The sequence below is a fragment of the Betta splendens genome, chromosome 6, assembly GCF_900634795.4.
Source record: "Betta splendens chromosome 6, fBetSpl5.4, whole genome shotgun sequence".
NCBI classification, from domain to species: domain Eukaryota; kingdom Metazoa; phylum Chordata; class Actinopteri; order Anabantiformes; family Osphronemidae; genus Betta; species Betta splendens.
Window position 1 is genome coordinate 2,478,139 of NC_040886.2, and position 21,746 is coordinate 2,499,884.

The 21,746-nt window shown below is 41.8% G+C and overlaps 3 protein-coding genes across 5 annotated transcripts; 2 read left to right on the forward strand and 1 right to left on the reverse strand.

Moving 5' to 3' along the window:
• The first annotated feature begins 660 nt into the window (after nucleotides 1-660).
• Nucleotides 661-2,464, forward strand: LOC114857950 (monocyte chemotactic protein 1B-like). The gene is made up of 3 exons (XM_029154902.3): nucleotides 661-817; nucleotides 1,579-1,696; nucleotides 1,785-2,464. The coding sequence occupies exons 1-3, from the start codon at nucleotides 751-753 to the stop codon at nucleotides 1,897-1,899; spliced, it is 300 nt and encodes a 99-aa protein (XP_029010735.1). The 5' UTR covers nucleotides 661-750; the 3' UTR covers nucleotides 1,900-2,464.
• A 933-nt stretch (nucleotides 2,465-3,397) lies between these two features.
• Nucleotides 3,398-10,119, reverse strand: exoc3l1 (exocyst complex component 3-like 1). Of its 3 annotated transcripts, none has more exons than XM_029154807.3 (15): nucleotides 9,846-10,116; nucleotides 8,406-8,581; nucleotides 8,078-8,297; nucleotides 7,727-7,927; nucleotides 7,018-7,217; nucleotides 6,728-6,946; nucleotides 6,581-6,651; nucleotides 6,184-6,301; nucleotides 5,880-6,005; nucleotides 5,693-5,793; nucleotides 5,197-5,313; nucleotides 4,295-4,565; nucleotides 4,067-4,222; nucleotides 3,834-3,967; nucleotides 3,398-3,721 (listed from the first exon to the last, which is right to left on the reverse strand). In XM_029154807.3, the coding sequence occupies exons 1-15, from the start codon at nucleotides 9,886-9,888 to the stop codon at nucleotides 3,535-3,537; spliced, it is 2,340 nt and encodes a 779-aa protein (XP_029010640.1). In that variant the 5' UTR covers nucleotides 9,889-10,116; the 3' UTR covers nucleotides 3,398-3,534. The 3 variants fall into 3 exon arrangements, with proteins under 3 accessions (XP_029010640.1, XP_029010639.1, XP_040926991.1); XM_029154806.3 differs by having other exon boundaries at nucleotides 8,406-8,584; XM_041071057.2 differs by lacking the exon at nucleotides 3,398-3,721 and having other exon boundaries at nucleotides 3,849-3,988; nucleotides 8,406-8,584; nucleotides 9,846-10,119.
• A 6,992-nt stretch (nucleotides 10,120-17,111) lies between these two features.
• Nucleotides 17,112-18,223, forward strand: LOC114858002 (C-C motif chemokine 5-like). The gene is made up of 3 exons (XM_029154990.2): nucleotides 17,112-17,248; nucleotides 17,570-17,693; nucleotides 17,853-18,223. The coding sequence occupies exons 1-3, from the start codon at nucleotides 17,188-17,190 to the stop codon at nucleotides 17,944-17,946; spliced, it is 279 nt and encodes a 92-aa protein (XP_029010823.1). The 5' UTR covers nucleotides 17,112-17,187; the 3' UTR covers nucleotides 17,947-18,223.
• The last annotated feature ends 3,523 nt before the right edge of the window (nucleotides 18,224-21,746 follow it).

Genomic DNA, 21,746 nt, shown 5'->3' on the forward strand with positions numbered 1-21,746 from the left:
ACACAACAATCCAAGCTGGAAACCACTGAGTCTTACTGTATGTGTCTAAATCAAATCTACTCTGATGACGATGTACTGTAACTGTTGAACTGTACTAGAGACACTTAGTGCTTGGTTAACCTCCTCTTTTGCAAATGTCAGTTACTCACTCACGCATTACAACCATAACCACAAACCTTTTCTTGTCTCACTGGCATGTTTAAAAATGCAACCTCATAAGCATTAAATTATAATTGGGATTAATTAAAGCAAGTGTTTGCTGCCTCTTCTTACTTTGAATCTCCATTGTCAAACATCTAATATGATAAAATCTGTCTGATAATTCAGATCATGACGAGGTCTCCTTGTCAGTTGGGGTTTCTTACTGATATTTATGGCTCATCGCCCCAGCGGCTCATAAAGGTCAGTAAAAAGCACCTCATGACTTCGCCTGTGAGGCAATAGATGGATGTAGATGTGTTTGCTGTAGGTGAAACGCACAGTGGAAACTATATTTAAGTACTTCTTCATTTGCTTTTGCGCTAATCTCATGTTTAGGGAAGTGAGAATGAGAAAACATACGCACAAAAGCCCCGCTCATGGAACTCCCAGTCGTGGTGGTAACCCCCACTCCTGCTGAAGTGACATCAGCTCATATAGACCTGCGGTTCTCCCCCGACACAGCCCTCAACTGTATATAAGCGTGAGCCGTCAGGGTGAAGATGCACAAAGCTCAGACAGGCTCATACAGCTCAACACACACCATTTGTCATGGCTGCTCCTCGTCTCACTCTGGTTGTTGTGGCGCTGATGCTGGCGGCCATCACTCTGTGCGAAGGTAAGAAGGAGTCTCACTTTGTTTAATCTAAGGAGATGTGATACATGTATTGTCAGATATTAGTAGAATAAACTGATAATCGGCCACCAGAAATTGAAAAAAACGAATAGATGAATGGAACTATTACATTATATTAGGTGTGTTTTATATGAAGGAAACAGTGGGGTAACGTCGTGTTTGAGGGGTTCGTTTATATGGGTTACCCAGCATAGACTGGGCTCACTGGAAACTCTACACTCTGTGTGATGGTTTGTCTATTTGTTGTTATTCTAATGTTTACATCCACATTCACACTCACACCAAAAATACCTATCTGAAGGTTAAACTCTGTACCAAAACTAAAACACGCAAATAACCAGTTTTGACAACTTTCTGGACGTCATCTAGGTTAGGCTTAATTATCACCTTTTTCTCAATATTTACCTGTATATAGAATATTTTTACACTTATTTAAATCTGTACATTGCAAAGAACAAAGTTAGACACAAGTAGATTTTATGTGGCAGAATATTTTGTTTACTGTTTTTTTTGCATCTTTTATTTTGTGAGAAATAATAAACTAACTAACTAAACTGAGCTAATTTTAATGTCACATGTCAAACAACTGACCAATGATGTTGTGTGAATGATGTAATGTGTATTTTCCACTAAGAAAACAGGATCAGATTCAGTGTCACACAGGCCGACAGGAAATTAAAAAAGGGAACGGCAAAAGAAGAAGCAGATGTGAGATGTGTGTGTGCTTGTGTTGTTGTTTGCAGGTCTGCGTGGCGCCGGCCCAAAAAAGTGCTGCTTCCGTTTCAACGAGAAACAGGTCCCGGAGGAAAAGGTGGTCAGCTACGTCAAGACCAGCCAGCGATGCTCCAAGCAAGCCGTCCTGTGAGTGCCCTTCACAGCGCAGCGTCACAAACATCACCTCAACACGCTGGGCTCACTCTTAACGCTGTTTTTCTTTTTGTCTCTTCAGTCTGAACACTAAGGCAGGTCATCAGCTGTGTGTCAGACCCTCGGCTGCGTGGGTCAAGGAGCTGATGAGCTCCCTGGATGCCAAGTACCTGGCAGGAGAGAGATCCAGCGCGTAACCGTGGCAACTCAGCGTAGGAGCTATGGACGAGCACATTGTGGCCAATTATGTATTTTGATGCTACTACTTATCCAATTATAAGTTTTAAACGTATTCTATTCTTATTCTATATAGAACGGTCTGTTTGTGTCTTTGCTATAATGTGTAGTAGGACAAAGGTAAGCTGCTCCCAGCAGCTCACTGCCTGTCAAACTATATACAGAGTATATGCTTCATATTCTTGTTTATAACAACAGCTAAAATGAGATTTGTTTACATAAGTTAACATTTAAGTACAACATGGTTTTAAGTTGCCGTATACAGTGGTACTTATTGAACGTAGCTACATTGTCTGTAACTGAATCCACACGGTGTCATGAGTAAACTATAAGCTACAGGCTGCACAGGTTCTGCATCGAGCTCTGCTGAGCTTACAGCCTCGTTTTTTTTTTCATTCAAGTTCATTTGTCCTATTTTTGGTCACGTTTTGACCCCAATTTGAAACAAATCCTAATTTATTCCTCTGTGCTGTGCGTGTAAAAGTTGATTCTTTTGGATTAAAGCAAAGATGATGAAAATTTTGACCATGTTGGTTTTGTTTGTTTGTTTGTTTGCCACATACTTGCTCACATTACTTACTTACTTTAAAAATGACACAAACACAATAATAACCTAAAAATGGCAGAACATTTACTGGAGGCCAAAGCTTAAACTAAAAATCTAGGTAAAAAGTTTGCTGAGTAACACTCTTTTTGACACAAGCCCTATTGATCCGGGTTCGAGACCGGCACAGAAGTCACTGCCTTGCAACTCCTGCTCCAACCAGTGCACCAAACAGCTTGTCACTTCAGTGTGTTTAATGTGCTCAAACACAGCGGTGAAGTGGAACCTGCATGTGTGAATAATTTCAGACACATATACAGGATGTAGGTTTCTCATTTGTCACTGACTACAACAGACAGGGAGGAAACATTAGCACTGATGAAGTCCTTGAATGTCCAGGTGTTTGAGCTGTGGATCTTTTTTGTGTCTATTATCTACTGATCATACGCCCCTTTTCTTGTGATTCTTCCTCTTTCCTCAGTCCTGGAACTGAAAGTTTCCAGGGTGCATTTGCTGACCCAAGCAACCTTCCAGTGTCTGTTCTGCTGTCTGCTGTCACCTGTGCTTTTCTCCTTCACTGTTCCATCACCACAACAAGTGAAGGTAGCTGGTGTCACACCCCGATTCAGGTTGTAGTGATTTGGTTCATTACTGCTACCAAGCGGTATAAAGCGTGAACTAGGACTCAGCCAGACCCCAGGTGCATTTAAAATCATTTTAAATGCCTCATTACTCTGAGACTAAATAAATTCTTAATAATGATAAAATTTTGATATTTAAAAATATAATATATTATATTATATAATATAATATAATAAAAATATGGTCAATTTTTTTAGGGTTGGTAGTTAGTAACATCCAACAACAACATACGAGTGTGAAGTTGTGATTTGCACTTATTGCAGATGTCAACATTCAAGTCAGTTTTTTTTATTGGAAACCTTAGTCAAGATATTCTGCTTTATTCTGTGTGACATAGAGAATTCAGTGTGATTCCCTGACGATACTTCAACCATGTTTTCTTTTTTTAAACACAGTATAGAGCTTGCGGTCATGCACACTTGGCAGTGGGCAGACAGAAGGCAATGGTGGAGGGAGGCACCAGGATATCGGTGAAGATGGGCCGGTACCCAGCCGGCAGAGGGGGCGTGCTCTGCTCCAGCAGGTCCAGCACGGCCGCCCTGACGTCCCTGGAGACGTCCCCACGAACGTCCAGCAGCACAGACACATGCTCCTCACTGAGGACACAAGGAAACCTCACATAGTGGCATAGCTGACATAGTCTCCGCTGACTTTTAGCTCAACAGCATCCATTTGGCCGCTTGGGTCGAGGACCTGAGGTCGCGTTACCTGACGTCGGGGTATTTAGCTGCAAGCCTTGACACTTCCAGAGTGAGCATGCTAGTGTCTTTGAGTCGAATGAAGTCGGCCAGAACGGGAAGCAGGCCTAAAGGGTTCACTTCAGGTACTGACACTTCGCCCTCCTGCAAAAACAGCATTCACACCTGATGTGTGTTAATAAGGAGCCTTCCTGACTCATGGCAGCTCCACCACATGTCTTACAGCATGATCATAGCACTCACCAGACCCAGGAAGATTTCTGCAAACAGCTGTTTATCCTGAAGCATCTGCTGAGCGAGCTGCCACCGCTCCTCTTCACTGCGACACACCAGCCTCTTCTGCATCAGAGCCCTGACGTACTCCACCACCGTCAGCCACTGGGTCTCCTCCTGCAGACGCTGCGGAAACAAAGCAACGGTTCAGAAGGCGGCGTAGCGTCAGCTTGCTATAGGAATGAGCACGGCACAGACCTGGCGGCAGGGCGGGCGTACGCGAGCGTACAGCTCCAGGTGATGCTCCAGGATGTGACACAGTTTCGGCGTGGGGGCGCCTTGCAGCAGCCAGGAACGGGTCAGCAAGCCCGGCAGGAAAGGCTGCAGGTCCTGCAGGAGCTGGTCCATCACCAGACGACAAGCCCTCCTCACAGCCCGATCCAGAGCTGCCAGTGGGTTGGGAGGTGTCCGGGAGAACTGGCCCACCGACCTTGATGATTGCTGTTGCTGCAGGCTCTCTGTGGACTTTCTGCATCATACAGACTCAAGTTTTAATTAAATTACAGAAATGTCAGTAACCATTGAGGAATGAATAAACTTTTGAGAGTACGTACAAAAGTTCTTGTGCCACATCCCTAATCTGGTCTCACTCATCTTGCAGCATGTCCACCTTAAGGTGATCTGATCCCAACCTCATGAAATATCCCATTCTATAAATTAACTCCCCAGTCAGCACCCTTTGTTGTAGAAGGATCCCAAACTACTTATTCATTTATCAACGCGCCTGGTTCTTAAATTGGTGATCACATGCTCACCCTCATGAGCTCATCAGCCATCTTAACTATCACACACATCTGGCTAATGACAACCTGGTCAAACATATGATAATCAGTTTCTTCCATTGTTGCAATTAGATACAGATTTTTACAATATTCTGTAAAACATGACACATAACATGATCTATTAGTAACTATTTGTTGTTGTTTTTTTCCAATTTGTTTTTTCTGGTCACAAGGAACAGGGAGGTGCCCCATAATAACAACATTTTTGATATTTAAGATGATGGATACCATTTATTATGTGGTACAATACCAATAAAATCTGCACTCTTTGTGTCCCAACAACAGTAGTCAGGTGTCCCTGAATGAACACATTCTTACTTGAGAACGATGCAGTTGCTGATGGAGGCCAACAGATAGTGGAGATAAAACTTGGTTTTGTTGTTACTTGGATCTTTGCAATACTCTTTCCCAAAGTCCACCAGAGCTTCTCTGAACCTGAGAGTAAATGTATGAGGAAACAGTGACAAAGGACAGGTCAATGTCACATGGATGACGCTGGGACCACTAGAAATGTGCTGTGCACAGAAATAATGCAAGCTGTGGCTCCAGGGAACCCCACATAAAAACAATCTATCTGGATCATTGATCTGGGATTGGACAGTTCTGTGTTCTGCATGCTGAATTGTGATACCCCTCCCCCACCTGGGGCAGTCAAACGCCCTCTCTTTTTCTCGTTTTTCTCGTACCTAAATACTCACCAATCATCCAATGTGTGAAGCCACTAAAGAGAACCATCAAATTGTGGCCAACGGGGACAGGCTCTGTACTTCAGGACAGGATGTACAGCATGTAAAGGTTTGTTTATAGACCAGACCTGTTTAGGAGGTTCTCCATCTCATACAGGCCCATCTGTATAGTTTGATCTCTGAGGGATTCTCCGATCATCAGAGCCACTCGGGCGTTTTCCTCGAGCATCTGCCAGAGAGCCACAAACGAAGCCCAAAGGCACGGCTTGAATCGGACGCATTTACGTATGTACAGGATGTTGTATTGATGTTCACCTGTGTGATGATGGTGGGCAGACTGGTCTGGTAGAAGCCTTCATGGTCAGTGTCTGGCTCCTGGTCTCTCTTCCAGTCTTGCAGCTCCACCTGCAGAGCTTTGTGCATCCACTCTGACACACTTTTCTATAACAGCAATAAGAACCCACACATGTTTCTGCCAGACCGTGGTCTAAGAAGCAACCATTTACAAGTATCTTGGGGAGGAACACCACGGACACCACTGGCAGGTAGCACCCTGCAGTGAGGGCTGAACTGGTGTCTTGTAACAAACACACAGATATCTCCTTAATAGGCAACTCACTCGAACGCTTTGCACATATTTCTTCTGCAGCTGCTCCACCCCCTCAGTGGAGATGAGAGGCCCCAGTTCTTCCTTCTCCAGGTCAGTCACCAGCTCTGGATCACCCATCATGTCTGGGCTGCAAAACAGGAGCTTAGGATGGTTAACGAGTCCCCAGGTTTATGGGCACCTACAGTATAAAAGGTTTAGTAATATAATAATATTAGTATTATAATAATAATAATAGTAGTGAGTGAGTGAGTGAGTGAGTGAGTGAGTGAGTGAGTGAGTGAGTGAGTGAGTGGTGAGTGAGTGAGTGAGTGAGTGAGTGAGTGAGTGAGTGAGTGAGTGAGTGAGTGAGTGAGTGAGTGAGTGATGAATGAAGAAGTGGCTTCTTCACGCTGGGACCAGGTCTCACCTGTTGTAAATGTGTAGTACCCAGTTGAGCACAGCGAAAATTTCTCCACTTTCCAGGTCCCAGTTGGTAACCTAGGCCACAAGCATCCCTCACATGTGTATACTGGGATAAAAAGGCTTAACACGCTGCTTCTACCTACTCGCTGACCTGAGTGAGGTGAGCATGTAAACAGCGATGGCTGACCCTCAGGTAGACTCGCGTCAGCTTGTAGTGTGGCGGAACGCAGTGCTCCAGCAGGTGGCGCACGGTGGCCAGGTCGGACATCAACCCGTGCTGGAGAGCAGAGAGGTGTCCGGCCAGACCTGGGCCTCGGGAGTGGAGGTAGGACACGCGGCGGAAACGTGCACACACAGCCTCCTCCAGCACCTGGACGACGGCACACGTGGGTGAGGACACGCACACAGACAGAAATTGTGCGGAAGCGTGTGAGTGCGGACCTGGAAGAAGTGCTCTCTCCAGCAGCGGGGCCGTCTGGGCGGCAGGGGTCTGCTGCAGCCTCTGGAGCTGCCTCTCTCCTCCAGCAGAGCTCGGTCCAAGGCCTCCTCCCGTTCCACGATCCTCACTGACGATACGAACGGTGTGGGGTTCTGTCGAGCCAGAGCCAGAGCACTGCTCACCACAGCCCACAGCTCCTTAGCTGCAATGACAGCATTCCATACCTACATCACTCGCTTACTAAAGCATGGAGAGATAATTAATTATTATGACCCAGACTTATTGCATTACTACTATAACTAGGCTGCATCATTTTAAAAAGGCAACCTGGCCCAATTCAATTAGAAAAATAACAACAACCCAAAAGTCAGCTAAAATCAAGTTAATACAAAGAAAGGAAATTAATACAGAGCTGACTGCTATGCAGGGAAAAAAATGTAAACAGAAAAAAATGTAAACAGTTGAGTCAAGGTAAACAAAGGTCACATCAGACAAAAATACGAACAAACAAGACTTCTTTAAAGACAAAGTTTGTGGTGTGGAAGGAAGTGATGTCATGATGGGGGCGTGGCCAAGTGAAAGAAGGAAAATAGTGTCATTGCTTTGGCTTCATCCAGGCCAACAGCTGGAGTGAGATAATCTTACTGGAGGATGATGATGGATAGTGTGAGGGAAACAGAAGTAAAGTCATTACTCTGGAGATGTCCATACCCAGGGCGTCCACCAGCTGCCCGACACCAGAGAAGTACTTTGCCACCAGGCACTGGTCTTCAGCGCTGAGCGAGCCAGTAGCCCCGTGGAGCTGCCAGAGGATGTCATCCTGCCAGCGCTCCAATTTCATGAGCCGGGCATGGGCCTCCAGGAGCCGCCGGGACTCCACCAGACGCTCCGTCTCCAGCACCATGCCATGCACTGAGACAGAGGGAGGGGAAAGCCCTCTGTCATCTGTCCTTGCATCAAGCCCTCACTGCTGCCATTGTTCATTTACATGTAAGTAACGTTCTTCTCTTCTATTTTTGTTAGTATTTCATGGAATAAACCTAAACGACTTCAGCATCTCACCAGAGTAAAGTCGTGGCAGGTTGCTGACAGTGGCGAGAAGCTGACAGTGGTTGATTGACACCTCTCTGAGCCTCTCCAGAGACGCCCCCCCCTCTGCATTCTGGATGGATTCCACTGCTGCTTTCTTCAACGTGTGTGACGCCTCCCTCAGCTCAGCCCTGGCCTCCCGCAGCTGCTCCAGTCCCCAGCCAACCCCCTCCAGGTACGACTGGGCCATCGACTGCCAATACAAATGAGTCAAGTACAAAGCACTGCTTCACAACAATGACTGGCAGATGTTTTTATGACAGTTATGAGCCCATCTCATAAATCTTGATCCCGTGTTCACCTTGAGTCTGGTGTGTATGGAGGCCGTCCTCTGGCTCTCTCTCTTCCTGTACTGGCCCAGTCGCTCAAGATATTCAGGCCGACAGAAAACACCTGACGCCCACTTCAAGGCAGCGCCTCGGGCCAGAAGCTCGGCCCTCTCCACCTCAGGCCAAACCTGAGCCGCTGACACTGTGTCTGCTGATGGCATGACAGCAAAAATTGTTTCATTTCAAACTGGAACCTTGACACATGATGGTTGGGTGAAATTTGACAACTTCTGGAAGTTCCTCATATTAGTTCCTCAACTTATCTGAAGAAGAATTGAAAAATAAGTGAATAAATCCCCATGAAGTAAACTGGGCAAATAAAGGTCTGTTGGTACTTAGAGATGTACCATCACAGCTACACAAGCAAAAACCTGTGTACTTGACCCAAATCCTACAATTACTTTAACATTATTAAACACTTTAAAGGTAGATCTGTGACAAAAATGATTTTGGCAACTAGTGAGAATCCTATTCAGTGCCACAAAAGCAGGGCGTGACCTCATTATCTGCCAAGTGAGGTTTCACTTGCTCAGTCAGCGTCATTATTTCTCTCTAGAGTTTGTTCTGTGATGAGGTTTAATCTCAGCTGAGCAGCTTTCTGTCAGAAGACACAATGTACTTCGTCCATCCTGATTTTGTTCCAGCTCTGATTATGGTCCCCAAACACCTTCCTCCTGTAGCTCAGCCATGCTTGTGCTGTTGCTTCTTTCTAATTCACATCACCATGCTTCCATTTGAATTTCACCTCTTAATTGGTCTTAATTGAATAATGTGCTGGTTAGTGACCCAGCAGACAGTAATGTGCTGAGTTAGGTCACAGCCATAGAGGAGTCTTTGTGTGAGTTTGAGATTGGAAGCTGTGACGGTGCTGATTGGCTATGGTTAATATAGTCATTCAGCAATAAAATGTATGTTCTGGAGTATCTGGGACAGAACACCAGACCTCAGGAACAGCAAGACTCGATTGCTTTTTACATCTGTCTCTCCAAAAGTTCAGAAGTGCATAAACCAGCAAGTCTAAACTGGGGAACTGCTCTTTTAAAAGGCATAGGATGTCAGGTGTCTTCGGTCAGGCCAGGGAATAACATCTATTTCAAACTGCATTTCGACAGATGGAGCACATAAATACTCACCCAAAGTACTGTTTATTGATAAACCCCTAAGAATTTCAGCCCATACATACATACATATACACTAGCTACACTGTGAGGGTTCCTCAGTCATAGACATCAGTGACGTCTACATAATGAAAGTGGAGAGTTCATTCATTTCTCACAGCACTCTGCCGTGCATATCTCCTAGCATTTTCTAGCATTTGGAGATTTAAAGGAAGAAGCGGGTGTTGGCTGTATAGTGACGTCGTCATCAGGCAAATGTTTGTGTGTGTGTGTTGTGTGTGAGTGTTACATTACCTCCCGGTTTGTCACCATCATTCGTCTGATCTCCTGCAGACATTGAAGTTTTCTGCTTCCCATCCGCCGGCCGAGTCTCCTTTTCCCTTAGGGCGGATGCTGAGGATGCCCAGAGGGCAACGCTAATAGAGGAGGGTGAAGAAGAACAGATGAGACTGAGGAGGAGGAGAAGGAGAAGAAAGGTTTGAAGCGAGAGGGCGCATATCCATTCTACAGATGACTTTCCCTCTTCCCACCTCACACACTCTCTTCCCCACCCTGACACATCCTCTGCTGAGAGGCCGGCAGGAAAGGGGGGGAGGAGGAGAGGGAGGGGAATAATGCGAAAAGATGGGGAGGGGACCAGAAAGGCAAGGAGAGATACAGTACTGTGCTGCGTTCAGGAGTCTTCACAGCTAAGGAGCTTCTTTGTGACAACTAAGCCGTAGCAGCTCACCACATGACTCAGCATGTTTCTGTTACAGCATCCTCTGTGGACGAAAGCTAATGCATTACCATATGAGTCGTTCATGACACGATCAGTGGCTTATTTGCCTTCTTTTAACACACTGGCAGATGTTGTGCTTTTATTGTTATTGCTGAATGGTATTAGTGTTAAATAAGAAGCACATTGCTTGGTGGCCTCTGATCCAATGCAGCTGGTAGACCACTGACAGATATTTATTTGGGAGCAGTTGAGTCCTCTGACCCCTCTGCCCTATGTAGAGGCTCAGAGCTTTCCGGAACCTCTTCTAAACAGAAAGAGGAGCATCGAGAGGCTGCGTAGCTGGCGCCAGGGACACATACTGTAGGTCATCAACCAGTGAACCACTTCCCAGTTTTAAAGGTGGTTAAGTTCAGACAACCAAAGGTCTGTGTTTCATTGTTTTTGAATGAAAGAGCCTTTCACACAAAACGCTGTTTTCACAACTTCCTCATGACTAATTTATGCTACAGACCGAGCCGAGAACGCCTGCCTGACTGATGCATGGTCTCACTAGGTGGCCTGCATCCACTCTGACGTAGTTATTCCGTAGCTGCCTTGTTAACGCCCCCAGGCATCTCCAGAGAAGTGTGTTGACCCAGTAGGTGGAGCAGAGATCAGAGTCACCAGCTGTACATGCCCAGAGAGCAGAGTGCTCTCGTCCCCTTGTTGTTGTCACCACCTTGGGTTCTCTCACCCAACAGCTCCTCCACCCAGAGGAGCTATGAAGCCAACAGGAAGTCTAATTCTAGGCCACTCTTCCTGTATGACATTCCTGACCTGTGCTGCTTTCCTGCCACACGCTCTCAGGCTGCATATATTACTATAAACATTCTTTTGGTCTTTTAATGTGTAATGACTTCTGCTGTTACTAAAATATGCGTAATAGAGTTATAGATTTCCCAAGAAACCCAAGAAATAGCACTTGAGCTTTTCTTATTTACTTTGTAATTTCCCAGGCTTGTTTGTCTGGAATGGTTTGGTTTAAGAAAGAAGAGGAAGTAAACAGAACACAGGCAGCTGTTTGGGCCAACAACTGCACACTGAAGACACGCTGCTCAGAGTCCGATGATACAATAGAAATACGAAGAGAAGGAGAAATCTTTTTCAAATGTGGGTACAGAGGATAAAAGAGAGGTTTCACTTTAGCTAATAACGCTGAGCAAACTGTTCCCTCACCAAGGCTGCTGATCGCCACATGAAAGAAAGTCAAAATGAAAATATAAAGTTGTTACTGTTGTTGAAAAGTTGTTTTTGATGTTAAAAAAGCTAACTGGAAGAAAAAAAGATGATAAAGTGGCGAATTCAATGAAGACATTGGGTTAGTAAATCAAACTTGAATATGAAGGAGAAGTAGAAATGAGATAACATTAAAACAAAATATCAAAGTATCACATATGTGAAAGTGAAACAAACTAATAATGGAACCAACACCTTGTTGACATTATATCTGCTTTTATTGTGAAAATATGACATATTATACAGAGTCATTTGACATACTGTGTACATGTGTGTGATTTCTGCTTACTGCTGTCACTGCTACTTGAAGCTGCAGCCATGTAACCATTGAACAGTAAAATAAACACTTAACAACTGCACAAGCAAATAGTGGCCACACGAGGCCACTGTGTACTTGTGTCTAGTTGTCAACTACCACTGGTGCAATCAAGCAGCACTTGACTGTTGACAGGCTGGTACGTTGTACCCTACTCCCCTGAAGAGTTTCATTACTTTCACATCTCCAGTGTGAGCACGTGTACTGAGGCAGTAGTTGGTTTGCTGGTGTTTTGTTTTACTCTCGATGTTCACTAGACATTAGAGGTTAAATAGGAAAGATGCCAAATGAGAACATTTATTGCAAGAGTATCTAAATGTTTAGATTAAAATATTAACTGGGCCTACTAAGAGATTCACTAGACTAAGTTTAACTAACAGGATGTAAAGCAACAGTAATCAAAACTGTAATATTATGGAACTCCAAAGTGTTCAAAATTAAATTAGTTAATAGGATGTAATGAAATAATAATTATATGAAGAAATGCAAAACAAATTGTGAAATAATCAGAAATATTTAGCAAATTAAGTTAAATATAAATGAAATTATTTTGAAATATGTTTAATTGCTGTATATTGCTGTAGGATGTTAATTTTCATGAAATTTTATTTCATAATATTTATTTTCAAAATAATACAGATTATAATATCTGTTTTTTTTTTTTTTTTTATTTGAATCCGAAGGTTTTTATTTTAAATTTTTCCAAATTGGCTTTTATTCATTTATTCAAAATGCCACTTTCAGCAGAATGACTTTGTCAATCAGTGCTAGTGGATATCCTATTAACTTATTAAAGTTCCATATTCTGTAGGAGAAATATGGTCCAGTCTGGTTCAGTCAGACACCAGGCTTTATTGGGTTTTTGGGACACCCTATTAGTATGGATGATTCTAAATCTAACAAAGATAGAAGCAGACAGTTCTAGAGATTTCTTTTACGTATGTGTCAAAGATGACACCAAGATTCCTCAGAGTAGAACCTGCAACAGTGACTGAGGCAAAAAAGTAATTTACTGTAACAAAGGAACAATACAAATACTTGAGTGTGTTAAATAACATCACTCAGTTTTCAGATGTGCAAAGCCTGAAAGGACTTTATTGTTGTAAGTACTACAATGAAAATGTATTTTTTAAATAACTGTCTTCAAGTAGTAATTGATAATTATAATATTAATATAATAAAGTAGTTGATAACTTGTTTGTTGAAAAGGTCTAATTACATCAATCGGTAAGTTATATTTTCAGATGGAAGGTTCACAACTTTGACCCAGACAATCTAGAAAAAAAGGGGCTTTACATTGGAAACCTCTGTATAAAGTCACCTTGCAAATCAAGTGCAGATGATTATCACGAGGAAACATGATGATTATCATGCAAACAAGCACACGGGTGCTCTAAATAGGCCAAACAAGCTTTGCTAAGTGTGGGTTAGTGTACACATTTAGAAAATGTGATAAGATCTGATGAACAGAATGTCTAAATACCTCCATTACTTGAGTGGGAAAGATTTAAATATCTGGGGGAGCTGACTCATAAATAAACTCGTGCTGTAATTTACCGTGGAGGAGGAAGAAACCAAAGGTTTTACCAACCTATGACAGACAGACTTAAACTAGACTTGATTCTAAATCACACTTAATCCTAAAAATAATTTCACATAACATGAACAGGAAATGCCATTGGTTTAGTGGTGCAAAGGTCAAAGCTGCTGTCTGTGCAGTTTTAGTAGAGGCTCCTCAGGCCAGACAGTACTTCAGTAATAATCCACAGACAGGAAGGGGTGAGGGTTTATTAGGGTTTATCTATGCTTCATTATCACCATGGCAGAAATCTCAGAATGTTGTTGTGAACCTCAAAATTTGACAAATTAAACCACAGACCACAAACGATAACATGGAACAAAGGTTTGTGTTTGGGTGGATTAGCTCTGTGACATTAAATAGTACATGGACGGTCACTCTTACTGTTCCTCTGAGCTTCTGTTGAAATTTTAATTTAGAAGTTAAATTAAGCTTAATTAAAAAGGTTTAATTCTGGAAATGTCAATGAGCAAATTTAGAAGATTATATTCAAAACAAATATGATATTAATAGTTTTCAACTAGACAAACGTGACTTATTCTGTACAGGTCACAAAGACAGAAGAGCATTACCACCACCATTGTCATCATCATCATCATGAAGTCTGCTGTGATCTCATTTTGGGACTCACTGACTTGTTTAAAGTGGTGATTTCTTCACCTTCAGAACAGCTGAGACACCCAACAACATTTTGGCAGCCTGCTGCACGGACATTACTGCTGTCAGAGTGCAGCCAAATGGAATCGAAGGCAAGGCTCATGGACTAATGGTTAATTAACTTCTACTGATCTGTATTTTTGGGGTTGTAGAGCAACAGATCTGCTCCAGTCAAGGCATACACTGTGAGCCACATTCCTTTAAGCGACTGCATTCTCTTAATTTGGTTACACATGTTTTCATTCCTTTCGAGCTGGAGATCAATGATGAACACTGTCTCATTAAAAGCATCTCCTGGGGTTTGTTCCAGAAAGCAAGGTTAATTAACCATCTGCTAAACCTTTTAGTTGCATTTACATTTTTTTGTTGTTTTATTAGCAGATAAAGTATACACGCATAGTTTCACTGTAGGATGAAGATGAATAGACCACTTCTGTTGTGACCAAATTATACAGTACTGTTACTGTAGATCCATAGAGGTCTGATACATATCATATACAGTAACACATTACCCCTTTTAACATTAGGGAGTAACAAATTGTCATTGTCCTTTCACAGAACATTCCTGGGGATTTACATGCAGATGAGGGTCCATCTACATCATCAGAAAATCTAAGCAGTGTAAAAATTTGTCTGCAGTTATATTTGCATCGCATAAGTTTTAATATATGATTTTATGACCTTGACATGGACTTTATACAGCTTAAAATAGAGAAGAAACTGGCCATTAAAAAGGCTAAACGTTAAATCAACATACTGAAGCATCTGACTTTATCTGAACATCATTGTTCCTATTTGAAGTGTGGGTGTGTGAAGCAATGTACATAATATTTCATGTTATTTTTCAGGACGTGAAGAAATGACGAGTGCTTTGGTACAGAAACATTCAATAAAAGATGTCTCATTTCTGTGGTGTACTTGGTCCACTGCTGGATCCTCTTGGTCTTCATCTGGACAAAGAGGGTGGCTCTCTTCTCTTATTGTGGCAATGTTGTGAAGGACAACACAAGCCACTATAATGTGGCATGCCCTCTCTGGACTGACCCTGAGGCCACATAGACAGTGAAACCTCGCCTCCAGGATGTGAGCCTGTGGTCCAGGCTCAGGTTCAGGTTGCTATCAATGCGCCCAATCACATTTGGAAAAGTGGAAAGTAATACGGAAAGTGTGTGTGTGTGTGTGTGTGTGTGTGTGTGTGTGTGTGTGTGTGTGTGTGTGTGTGTGTGTGTGTGTGTGTGTGTGTGTGTGTGTGTGTGTGTGCAGTACGTCCGAGGTGTACGTATTAAAATATGTGTCATACATTATCATAGAAAGAACAAATCTGGAATTTTGGAACTCTTCAAACAGAGGTTTGTTATGTTTGAAATTAAAGGTTTCAAAACGTTCATTAAACACATTCTTGTTGAAAAACGCACGGTGGAAAAAAACTGTAATAAGTTAATGAGTTGCACCTCCACGTCCACAGGCTCCTCATTAAACAGGCATGCCCTGCTCAGTAACCCCCGAAACGAACTAACCCTGAAACAATTATGTTCAGAGAGCAAGTTGCTATGGTTACAAACATACCCAGAAAGTTACCTCCGTTTTTGGAACCGAAAGCTGAGGTTAGTCACTTACATACTCTTAACCTCACCTAGATATTTCACATTATTCCTTTTTGTGGACCTCACCCCTGTTTTTCTCCAGACCCCAAAACAATTTACTCTATGAAGCTTTATAATTATAACGTGGAATAAAATTGAGATGTTGTGGTGATGAAGGGAGGAAAGATCCAAAGACGACCAATGAACAGCAACACCACGGTCAGTCCACTGGTATAAACAACACAGTCGCTCCACTGGTATAAAAACCACAGTCAGTCCACTGGTATAAACACATGTCTGAGGATGTTTGTTTGATTGGAAATGAGACATTCTGAAACTCGTGGACAGGTCCGATTGTGCATTATGGAGAGTGGGACCCTACAGTAGTTCAGATGAGAAGCAGTGTAGGTGTTACAAATCAATAAAGTATCCTGGAGAAGAGTTATGTGTCATTAATGTTGTCACCAAGCTCCAGAGGATGAGGCTGCAGTGCCAACAACAGCAGCAATCGGACACAAATACCATGTGATGTATGTTATGGATGAGAGCAGTGCTACACGGAGCAACGTTCATGCTCCACTTCAAGTTATACAGACTTATTCACATACTGTACCTCATCTGCAACCACCCAGGATTTTAATTTGAAGCTGTTTGTAACCAAATGCATCCACATACATTTGCTACACAACACACAGTTTTCTCAAGCAAACTTCACTGTTATAACTCAAGTAGGTCGTGGAGAAATGTGAGCTTTCTCAGCAATTTTGGCCACAGAAGAACAGAACTAGTCACTTGCGATACTGATCAATGCGGTTTGAGTATTTGCAGACTTGATCAGCTAAGCCATCATTTGTCCTGATAACATCAAGACAAGCTGCTGGTCTGTGGTGGAACTTCATCTCACGTACTGTAAAAGTATGTGACCCTGAAAAACGGGACACGCTAGTTTGTTCCACATCCTTCCTTGTACTTCATAAATCACGTGTTGAAGTAATTAGTTGTGTATATCCTGTGTTGTATATGTAGTATTCAGTATTTAAAGATTCAAAAAATGCATGAATTCAGTGGTTTGTTTGTCACAAAGACTTGTGCGAAGACTCTAACTCAGACCTAAACTCAGACAGAGAAACAGCACCTGTTCTAAGACCACTGGTGTGTTCATTCCAGGCTCTTTGACCTTCACCTGAATGACACTAATCCAGACCCAGTTGATCATTTTTGATGTTAGATAGTTACTGAGCCCAGAAGTTTAAAAGACCCACGGTGACACAATTTAACCTCTGACATGATACAAGACGGAACACATGCAGTGGAACCTTTAGAGGTTCCGACTGGTTCTCTGTTGTGGTGAAATTCTCAGACTTCCTGTCCCCTGAACTGTTCCAACTATTAGCCACAAAGAGGCGTTGAGTTGTTGATGATTTGGGCTGTTTATGAATATGCAGATGAGGAAGCAGTATTTATTAAGCAGCTCTGAGACAGAGCATCACTGAACCGACGACAGCATGAAGACTCTCTGCCTTATGGTGGGACTGCTGCTGCTGACACTCTACTGCTCTGCCATGCGTGAGTCCATCCGCCGCACTGGAAGATAGACAAATCTAATTTTTATTATAATATTTATTATTTATTCATCCGCCACACTGGAAAATAGACAAATCTAATTTTTTATTATAATATTTATTAATAATCACAAATATTTTATATATATTTATATAATTTGATGCTTATGAAATATTTAAAGCTTGTATCCAATGTGAAATTATGAACTACTCTGTGTAGAATATTGTTTTTAAATTACATAAATTACATTTTTTATAAATAATAATAATCTATTCTAATTGTGCTGAGTCATGTCATAACACCATGTATTCGGTGTTTCTACAGCTCCTGGAGTGAGAGAAGTCTCTCCTGCATCATGTTGTTTTCACTTCTTTGCCAAACCAATACCGAGGAAAGAAATCCGGTCCATCTCCAAGACTCACAGCAGATGTTCAGAGAAGGCATTCGTGTATGTTTGTGCTTCGCATCTACAAATGTTATTAAATATAAAATACCTCATACAGTATATGTAAAAAATGTAAAGCTTCTATTCTTACTAAAACAGAATCGTTCTTATCTAAATCTAATTCTAGATTAAAAACTGATCGTTGTTAATGATTCTTTGCAGGTTTGATACTCCCAAAGGTCTGATCTGTGTGAGCCAGAATAGGGACTGGGCTAAGAAAGCGTTTCAACAGCTGCACTCCCAGCCTCAGCAGTGAGCGCCTCCACCTTCTGGACCTGGAAGCTTCATCTTACCTTACGTCTTTGTACCTGTTCTGTCCTGCCAGCTATTTATAGCTCTTCATCATCTTAATAATTCCTTTATTAAAGCTGCAGATTATACTGACATGTTTGTACAACCTGCTGACTGAATTTGTCTAATGAGATACTTAAAGAACTAGTTCATTATCTGTATGGATAGAATAATAAAATATAGCATACCTACACTTATCAATGATATAAACCTATAATAAAGATAAGATTAATTTTGTGTAACATTTGTTTACATTATTTATACATTTCACCACCTACTGTACACTAATAAATACAGAAATTAATACTGCAAAAAAAATACTACAAATGCAGTATGAATTAAAATGTATCCATATATCTGACAATCACTAAAAAAGGTTAGTGTTTGTGAAACAGGAGAATGTAAAAGAATGACCCACCATCCAAGATGTCAGATTGGGTCCGTGAGAGCTCACTGGACCAAAGCCAGAAGACAACCATCACAGATAGTTGGAAATGAGTCCATTTAATCAAATAACCAGACCATAATAAACCAAAAATGACGCCTATATCAACACAACCAGGGGGACAATTCACAGTCAGTTAAAATAGAAAATAGAAAACTGGAGGAACATAAGCTAAAGAGTGGAGGGAGAAGCTAAGGGAGCTACAGTATGGCTACAAACACAACGCAGGCCTGACAGTACAAAATGTGACTAACATGGGTGAGAGCTGTGTCGCGTGACTAACTTGATCTCTCTCTATGCAGGTCACAGTTCAGGCTTGGAACATGACATTGATAATTGATTTGCTGTCAAATTAAATGCTTGCTGTATGTGGGATTTGTTGGGTTTAGTTGTATGAGGTTTTAAACCTTACTTTGTAAAGTGCCTTGAAATAACTTTGTTGTGATTTGGCGCTATATAAATAAAATTGAATTGAATAACAGACAAAACTCAAAAACTGCTATGACATCAACTGGATCTCCACAAAATGTCACTTGCAAGAATGAGCTATGATCAAAACAGTATTTCCTCCTTTGGCAAGAACTGTCCAACAGCATTAATGAGCCAGCACAGACTGATTGTCTGGGGAAACAGAGGGCAGGCACAGCTGTGTGGCATTGTCTCTGACTGCACAGTGAGTTCACTGAGGGAAAGAGAGGGAACGGATGTGGTCCAGAGCTGAGGACGTGGCCTGGTGAAGGAGAGAAACAGCCCAGGGACCCTGACGTCAGGTGACTGTAGAGGCCAGGTCTGATGTTCTCTCTATCTAGGGGTTGTGGTAACTGCTGGTTGACTTTGCACCAAAGTCTAAAAGAAATCGCCCACAGTGTGAGCAGCAAAGCTAAAGTGAGTTGCTGTGTGTCTGTGGTTTCCCTGCTGCTAATGCTCACAAACCTTTCACCTAAAGCAAAGGAGGCTGTTGGTTTTAACTGGCTGACTTTCATTTTTAAATGAATGAGATGTCTTTGTTTAACTTTTCATGTTACAGTACAGTTTGTACCCTAGTAGTTAATAGCCATCCTTACTAATAGTCACACAAACTGACCACCTGGTGAACATGATCAGTTATCACTGTGCCAAAGCTAAATGTGATAATGACATGAGACATTGGCTTGTTTACAATAGAATTCCTCTCATGCTCTTTCATAGTGTGGGTGTATTCAGTATTGATGCACAACGAAGATAAATAAAATTAAATAAATACCACTGAAGAAAAATGTGTGAGTCTATCTCACCTCCCAGAATGATTTGACGTTTGTCCACACCACAAGACACTGCTTCTGACTGAGGGAAATTTTTGAAGTTTCATGTTTAGTTCTTCAAACCAGCATCTGACATCACAGCAGACATTTTTAGAAATACTATCTAAAGGTTGTAACTTCAAATCAATACTATACATCAGTATCTATCAGAACCCTATGCACAATAATTTACTGCTTATGAATTCCACATCAATCACCATCTGAAGGCAAACCACATAGAGCTAAAGAAACGCCTTTGAAAAATGCCTTTCTTAGTGGTAAAATGTTATACAACGCTGAGTTTTAAGTTCTGCAAAGATCGACAAATGTTCCAGCAAAGCTCTGTACAAAATGGCATGAAAACAGTTTTCTTATGCGATACAGATCATGAGGTTTAAACATTTGCAGACTCAATCAAAGTCAGTTAACATGGGGAAGAGAAAATGGAACTGCAGCAGGAGCTGAAGCAACAGGAGAAAAGGTGAACCAGGTGAATGAGGTGACAAAAAACTCCTTCAAACAGAAAGAGTCCCAAACATAATCTTATCTTAAAACAACTGCAGTGTAACCTAAAGGTAACAGATGTGAAGACAGCAGGCCTGAACCAATTAATCTAACCATGTCCTGGAAACAAAGGTGAGTATTTATACATCGACAGGAAACAAGCCACCCAGTCAATTATCTAAAGGTCTTGTCAGCAGAAATCCCTCGCCTGCTCTACATTCGCCTGATATTGAATGGACAGGTCATGAGTGGTCTCACTGACTCGTCTCAGGGGATTATGCCACATACATATGCAGTATGAATCGAGTTAGAGAGAGAAAGTTCAGCAGTTATTGAAACTACCTAGGGCTTTACTTATAGGCAGCAAATACATCAAATCAATACTGAGCATCCTTTATTTTTTGGTTTCTTCCTTATTCTATGCAATTATTGATTTGTGACTTATGTTCTGAAATTAATATCTTATATTTTGTCTTACTTCTGTTTATGTATTTGACATTTCACCTAGATTGTCTCTGCCTGACAGAATCTGGACTCTAGCTCCTAAACCCAGGCCGGGGAGTTGTGTCTCCCTGTCTGTTGAAACTTAGCGTTCCTTCCTCTCTGATAGTGAGACGCCAGTGATGCAGGTGTGAGAATGTCAACATCTCCACACACACAGTGACAGGGATGAGACGGTGCATTAGTCTGATTGGGCCACACAGACGTTCCAACGTAGTCGGACAGAGAGGTTAAAAGGCAGAAGCAACTTGAGGATCGTGGGCTCTTTGCATCACACCTTCGTGGTGTGTGCACTGATCTCCCAGCTGTTTTTTGGTTTGTTGATGTGCACGATCAACATCCATGTTTTTTATTTGCCATTTTCATAATAAATCACACAAAAGAAAACTCTCTCATCTGCCTCTTTATGGGAAAATTCAACCACAGTATACAGCATCTATACTGGCACTCAAGAGCGAGAGCACATTACCCAAATAATAGCCTGCCTTCATTGGTTTCCAGTCCATTTTAGAGTTAAGTTTAAGATTTTATTGGTTGTTTTTAAGGCTAATAATGGTCAAGCTTCTAATAATAATAATAATAATAACGATAATAATAATAATAATAATTTTACCTTGATAAAACCAAATTAGTCTAATGTCATGAGTTCTTGTTGCAGTGTCAGTGACCTTTTTGTTGTCTGAAGAACGATGAACATAAAACCAGATCTATTTAATGTTGTATTATACTAATACTACAGGATATATGGATAATTTGATATGAATATGCAGATGAAAACAAGTAATAAAAGAATGAACAGTAATAAATAAAAAGATAAAAAAGATGAATGAATGTGTAAATGAAGTGAAATGAACCTTAATACCTACTGTAAGAGTGTGATAAAACGCTCCTTTCAGCACTTTGAGGAAATACCAGCGTTTTCAATGAAATCAAGAGAGATATTAATCTTGTCCAAAGCAATAGGAAGCTTTGGCGTCTGTTGGTACTGTCCTGTGGGAAGTGCTGCCAAATCTTGTCACCAGGGGTCCTGTATCA

What these genes read in the sequence shown, in the direction of transcription:
- LOC114857950 (XM_029154902.3), top strand. Translation starts at nt 751, where the DNA reads ATGGCTGCTCCTCGTCTCACTCTGGTTGTTGTGGCGCTGATGCTGGCG. An exon ending in GGCCATCACTCTGTGCGAAG is followed by an intron (nt 818 to 1,578) that starts GTAAGAAGGAGT and finishes TGTTGTTTGCAG; the next exon opens with GTCTGCGTGGCGCCGGCCCA. An exon ending in TGCTCCAAGCAAGCCGTCCT is followed by an intron (nt 1,697 to 1,784) that starts GTGAGTGCCCTT and finishes TTGTCTCTTCAG; the next exon opens with TCTGAACACTAAGGCAGGTC.
- exoc3l1 (XM_029154806.3), bottom strand. Translation starts at nt 9,888, where the DNA reads ATGTCTGCAGGAGATCAGACGAATGATGGTGACAAACCGGGAG. An exon ending in CCATACACACCAGACTCAAG is followed by an intron (nt 8,298 to 8,405) that starts GTGAACACGGGA and finishes TTGTATTGGCAG; the next exon opens with TCGATGGCCCAGTCGTACCT. An exon ending in AATATGTGCAAAGCGTTCGA is followed by an intron (nt 6,006 to 6,183) that starts GTGAGTTGCCTA and finishes TTGCTGTTATAG; the next exon opens with AAAAGTGTGTCAGAGTGGAT.
- LOC114858002 (XM_029154990.2), top strand. Translation starts at nt 17,188, where the DNA reads ATGAAGACTCTCTGCCTTATGGTGGGACTGCTGCTGCTGACACTCTAC. An exon ending in ACTCTACTGCTCTGCCATGC is followed by an intron (nt 17,249 to 17,569) that starts GTGAGTCCATCC and finishes GTGTTTCTACAG; the next exon opens with CTCCTGGAGTGAGAGAAGTC. An exon ending in TGTTCAGAGAAGGCATTCGT is followed by an intron (nt 17,694 to 17,852) that starts GTATGTTTGTGC and finishes GATTCTTTGCAG; the next exon opens with GTTTGATACTCCCAAAGGTC.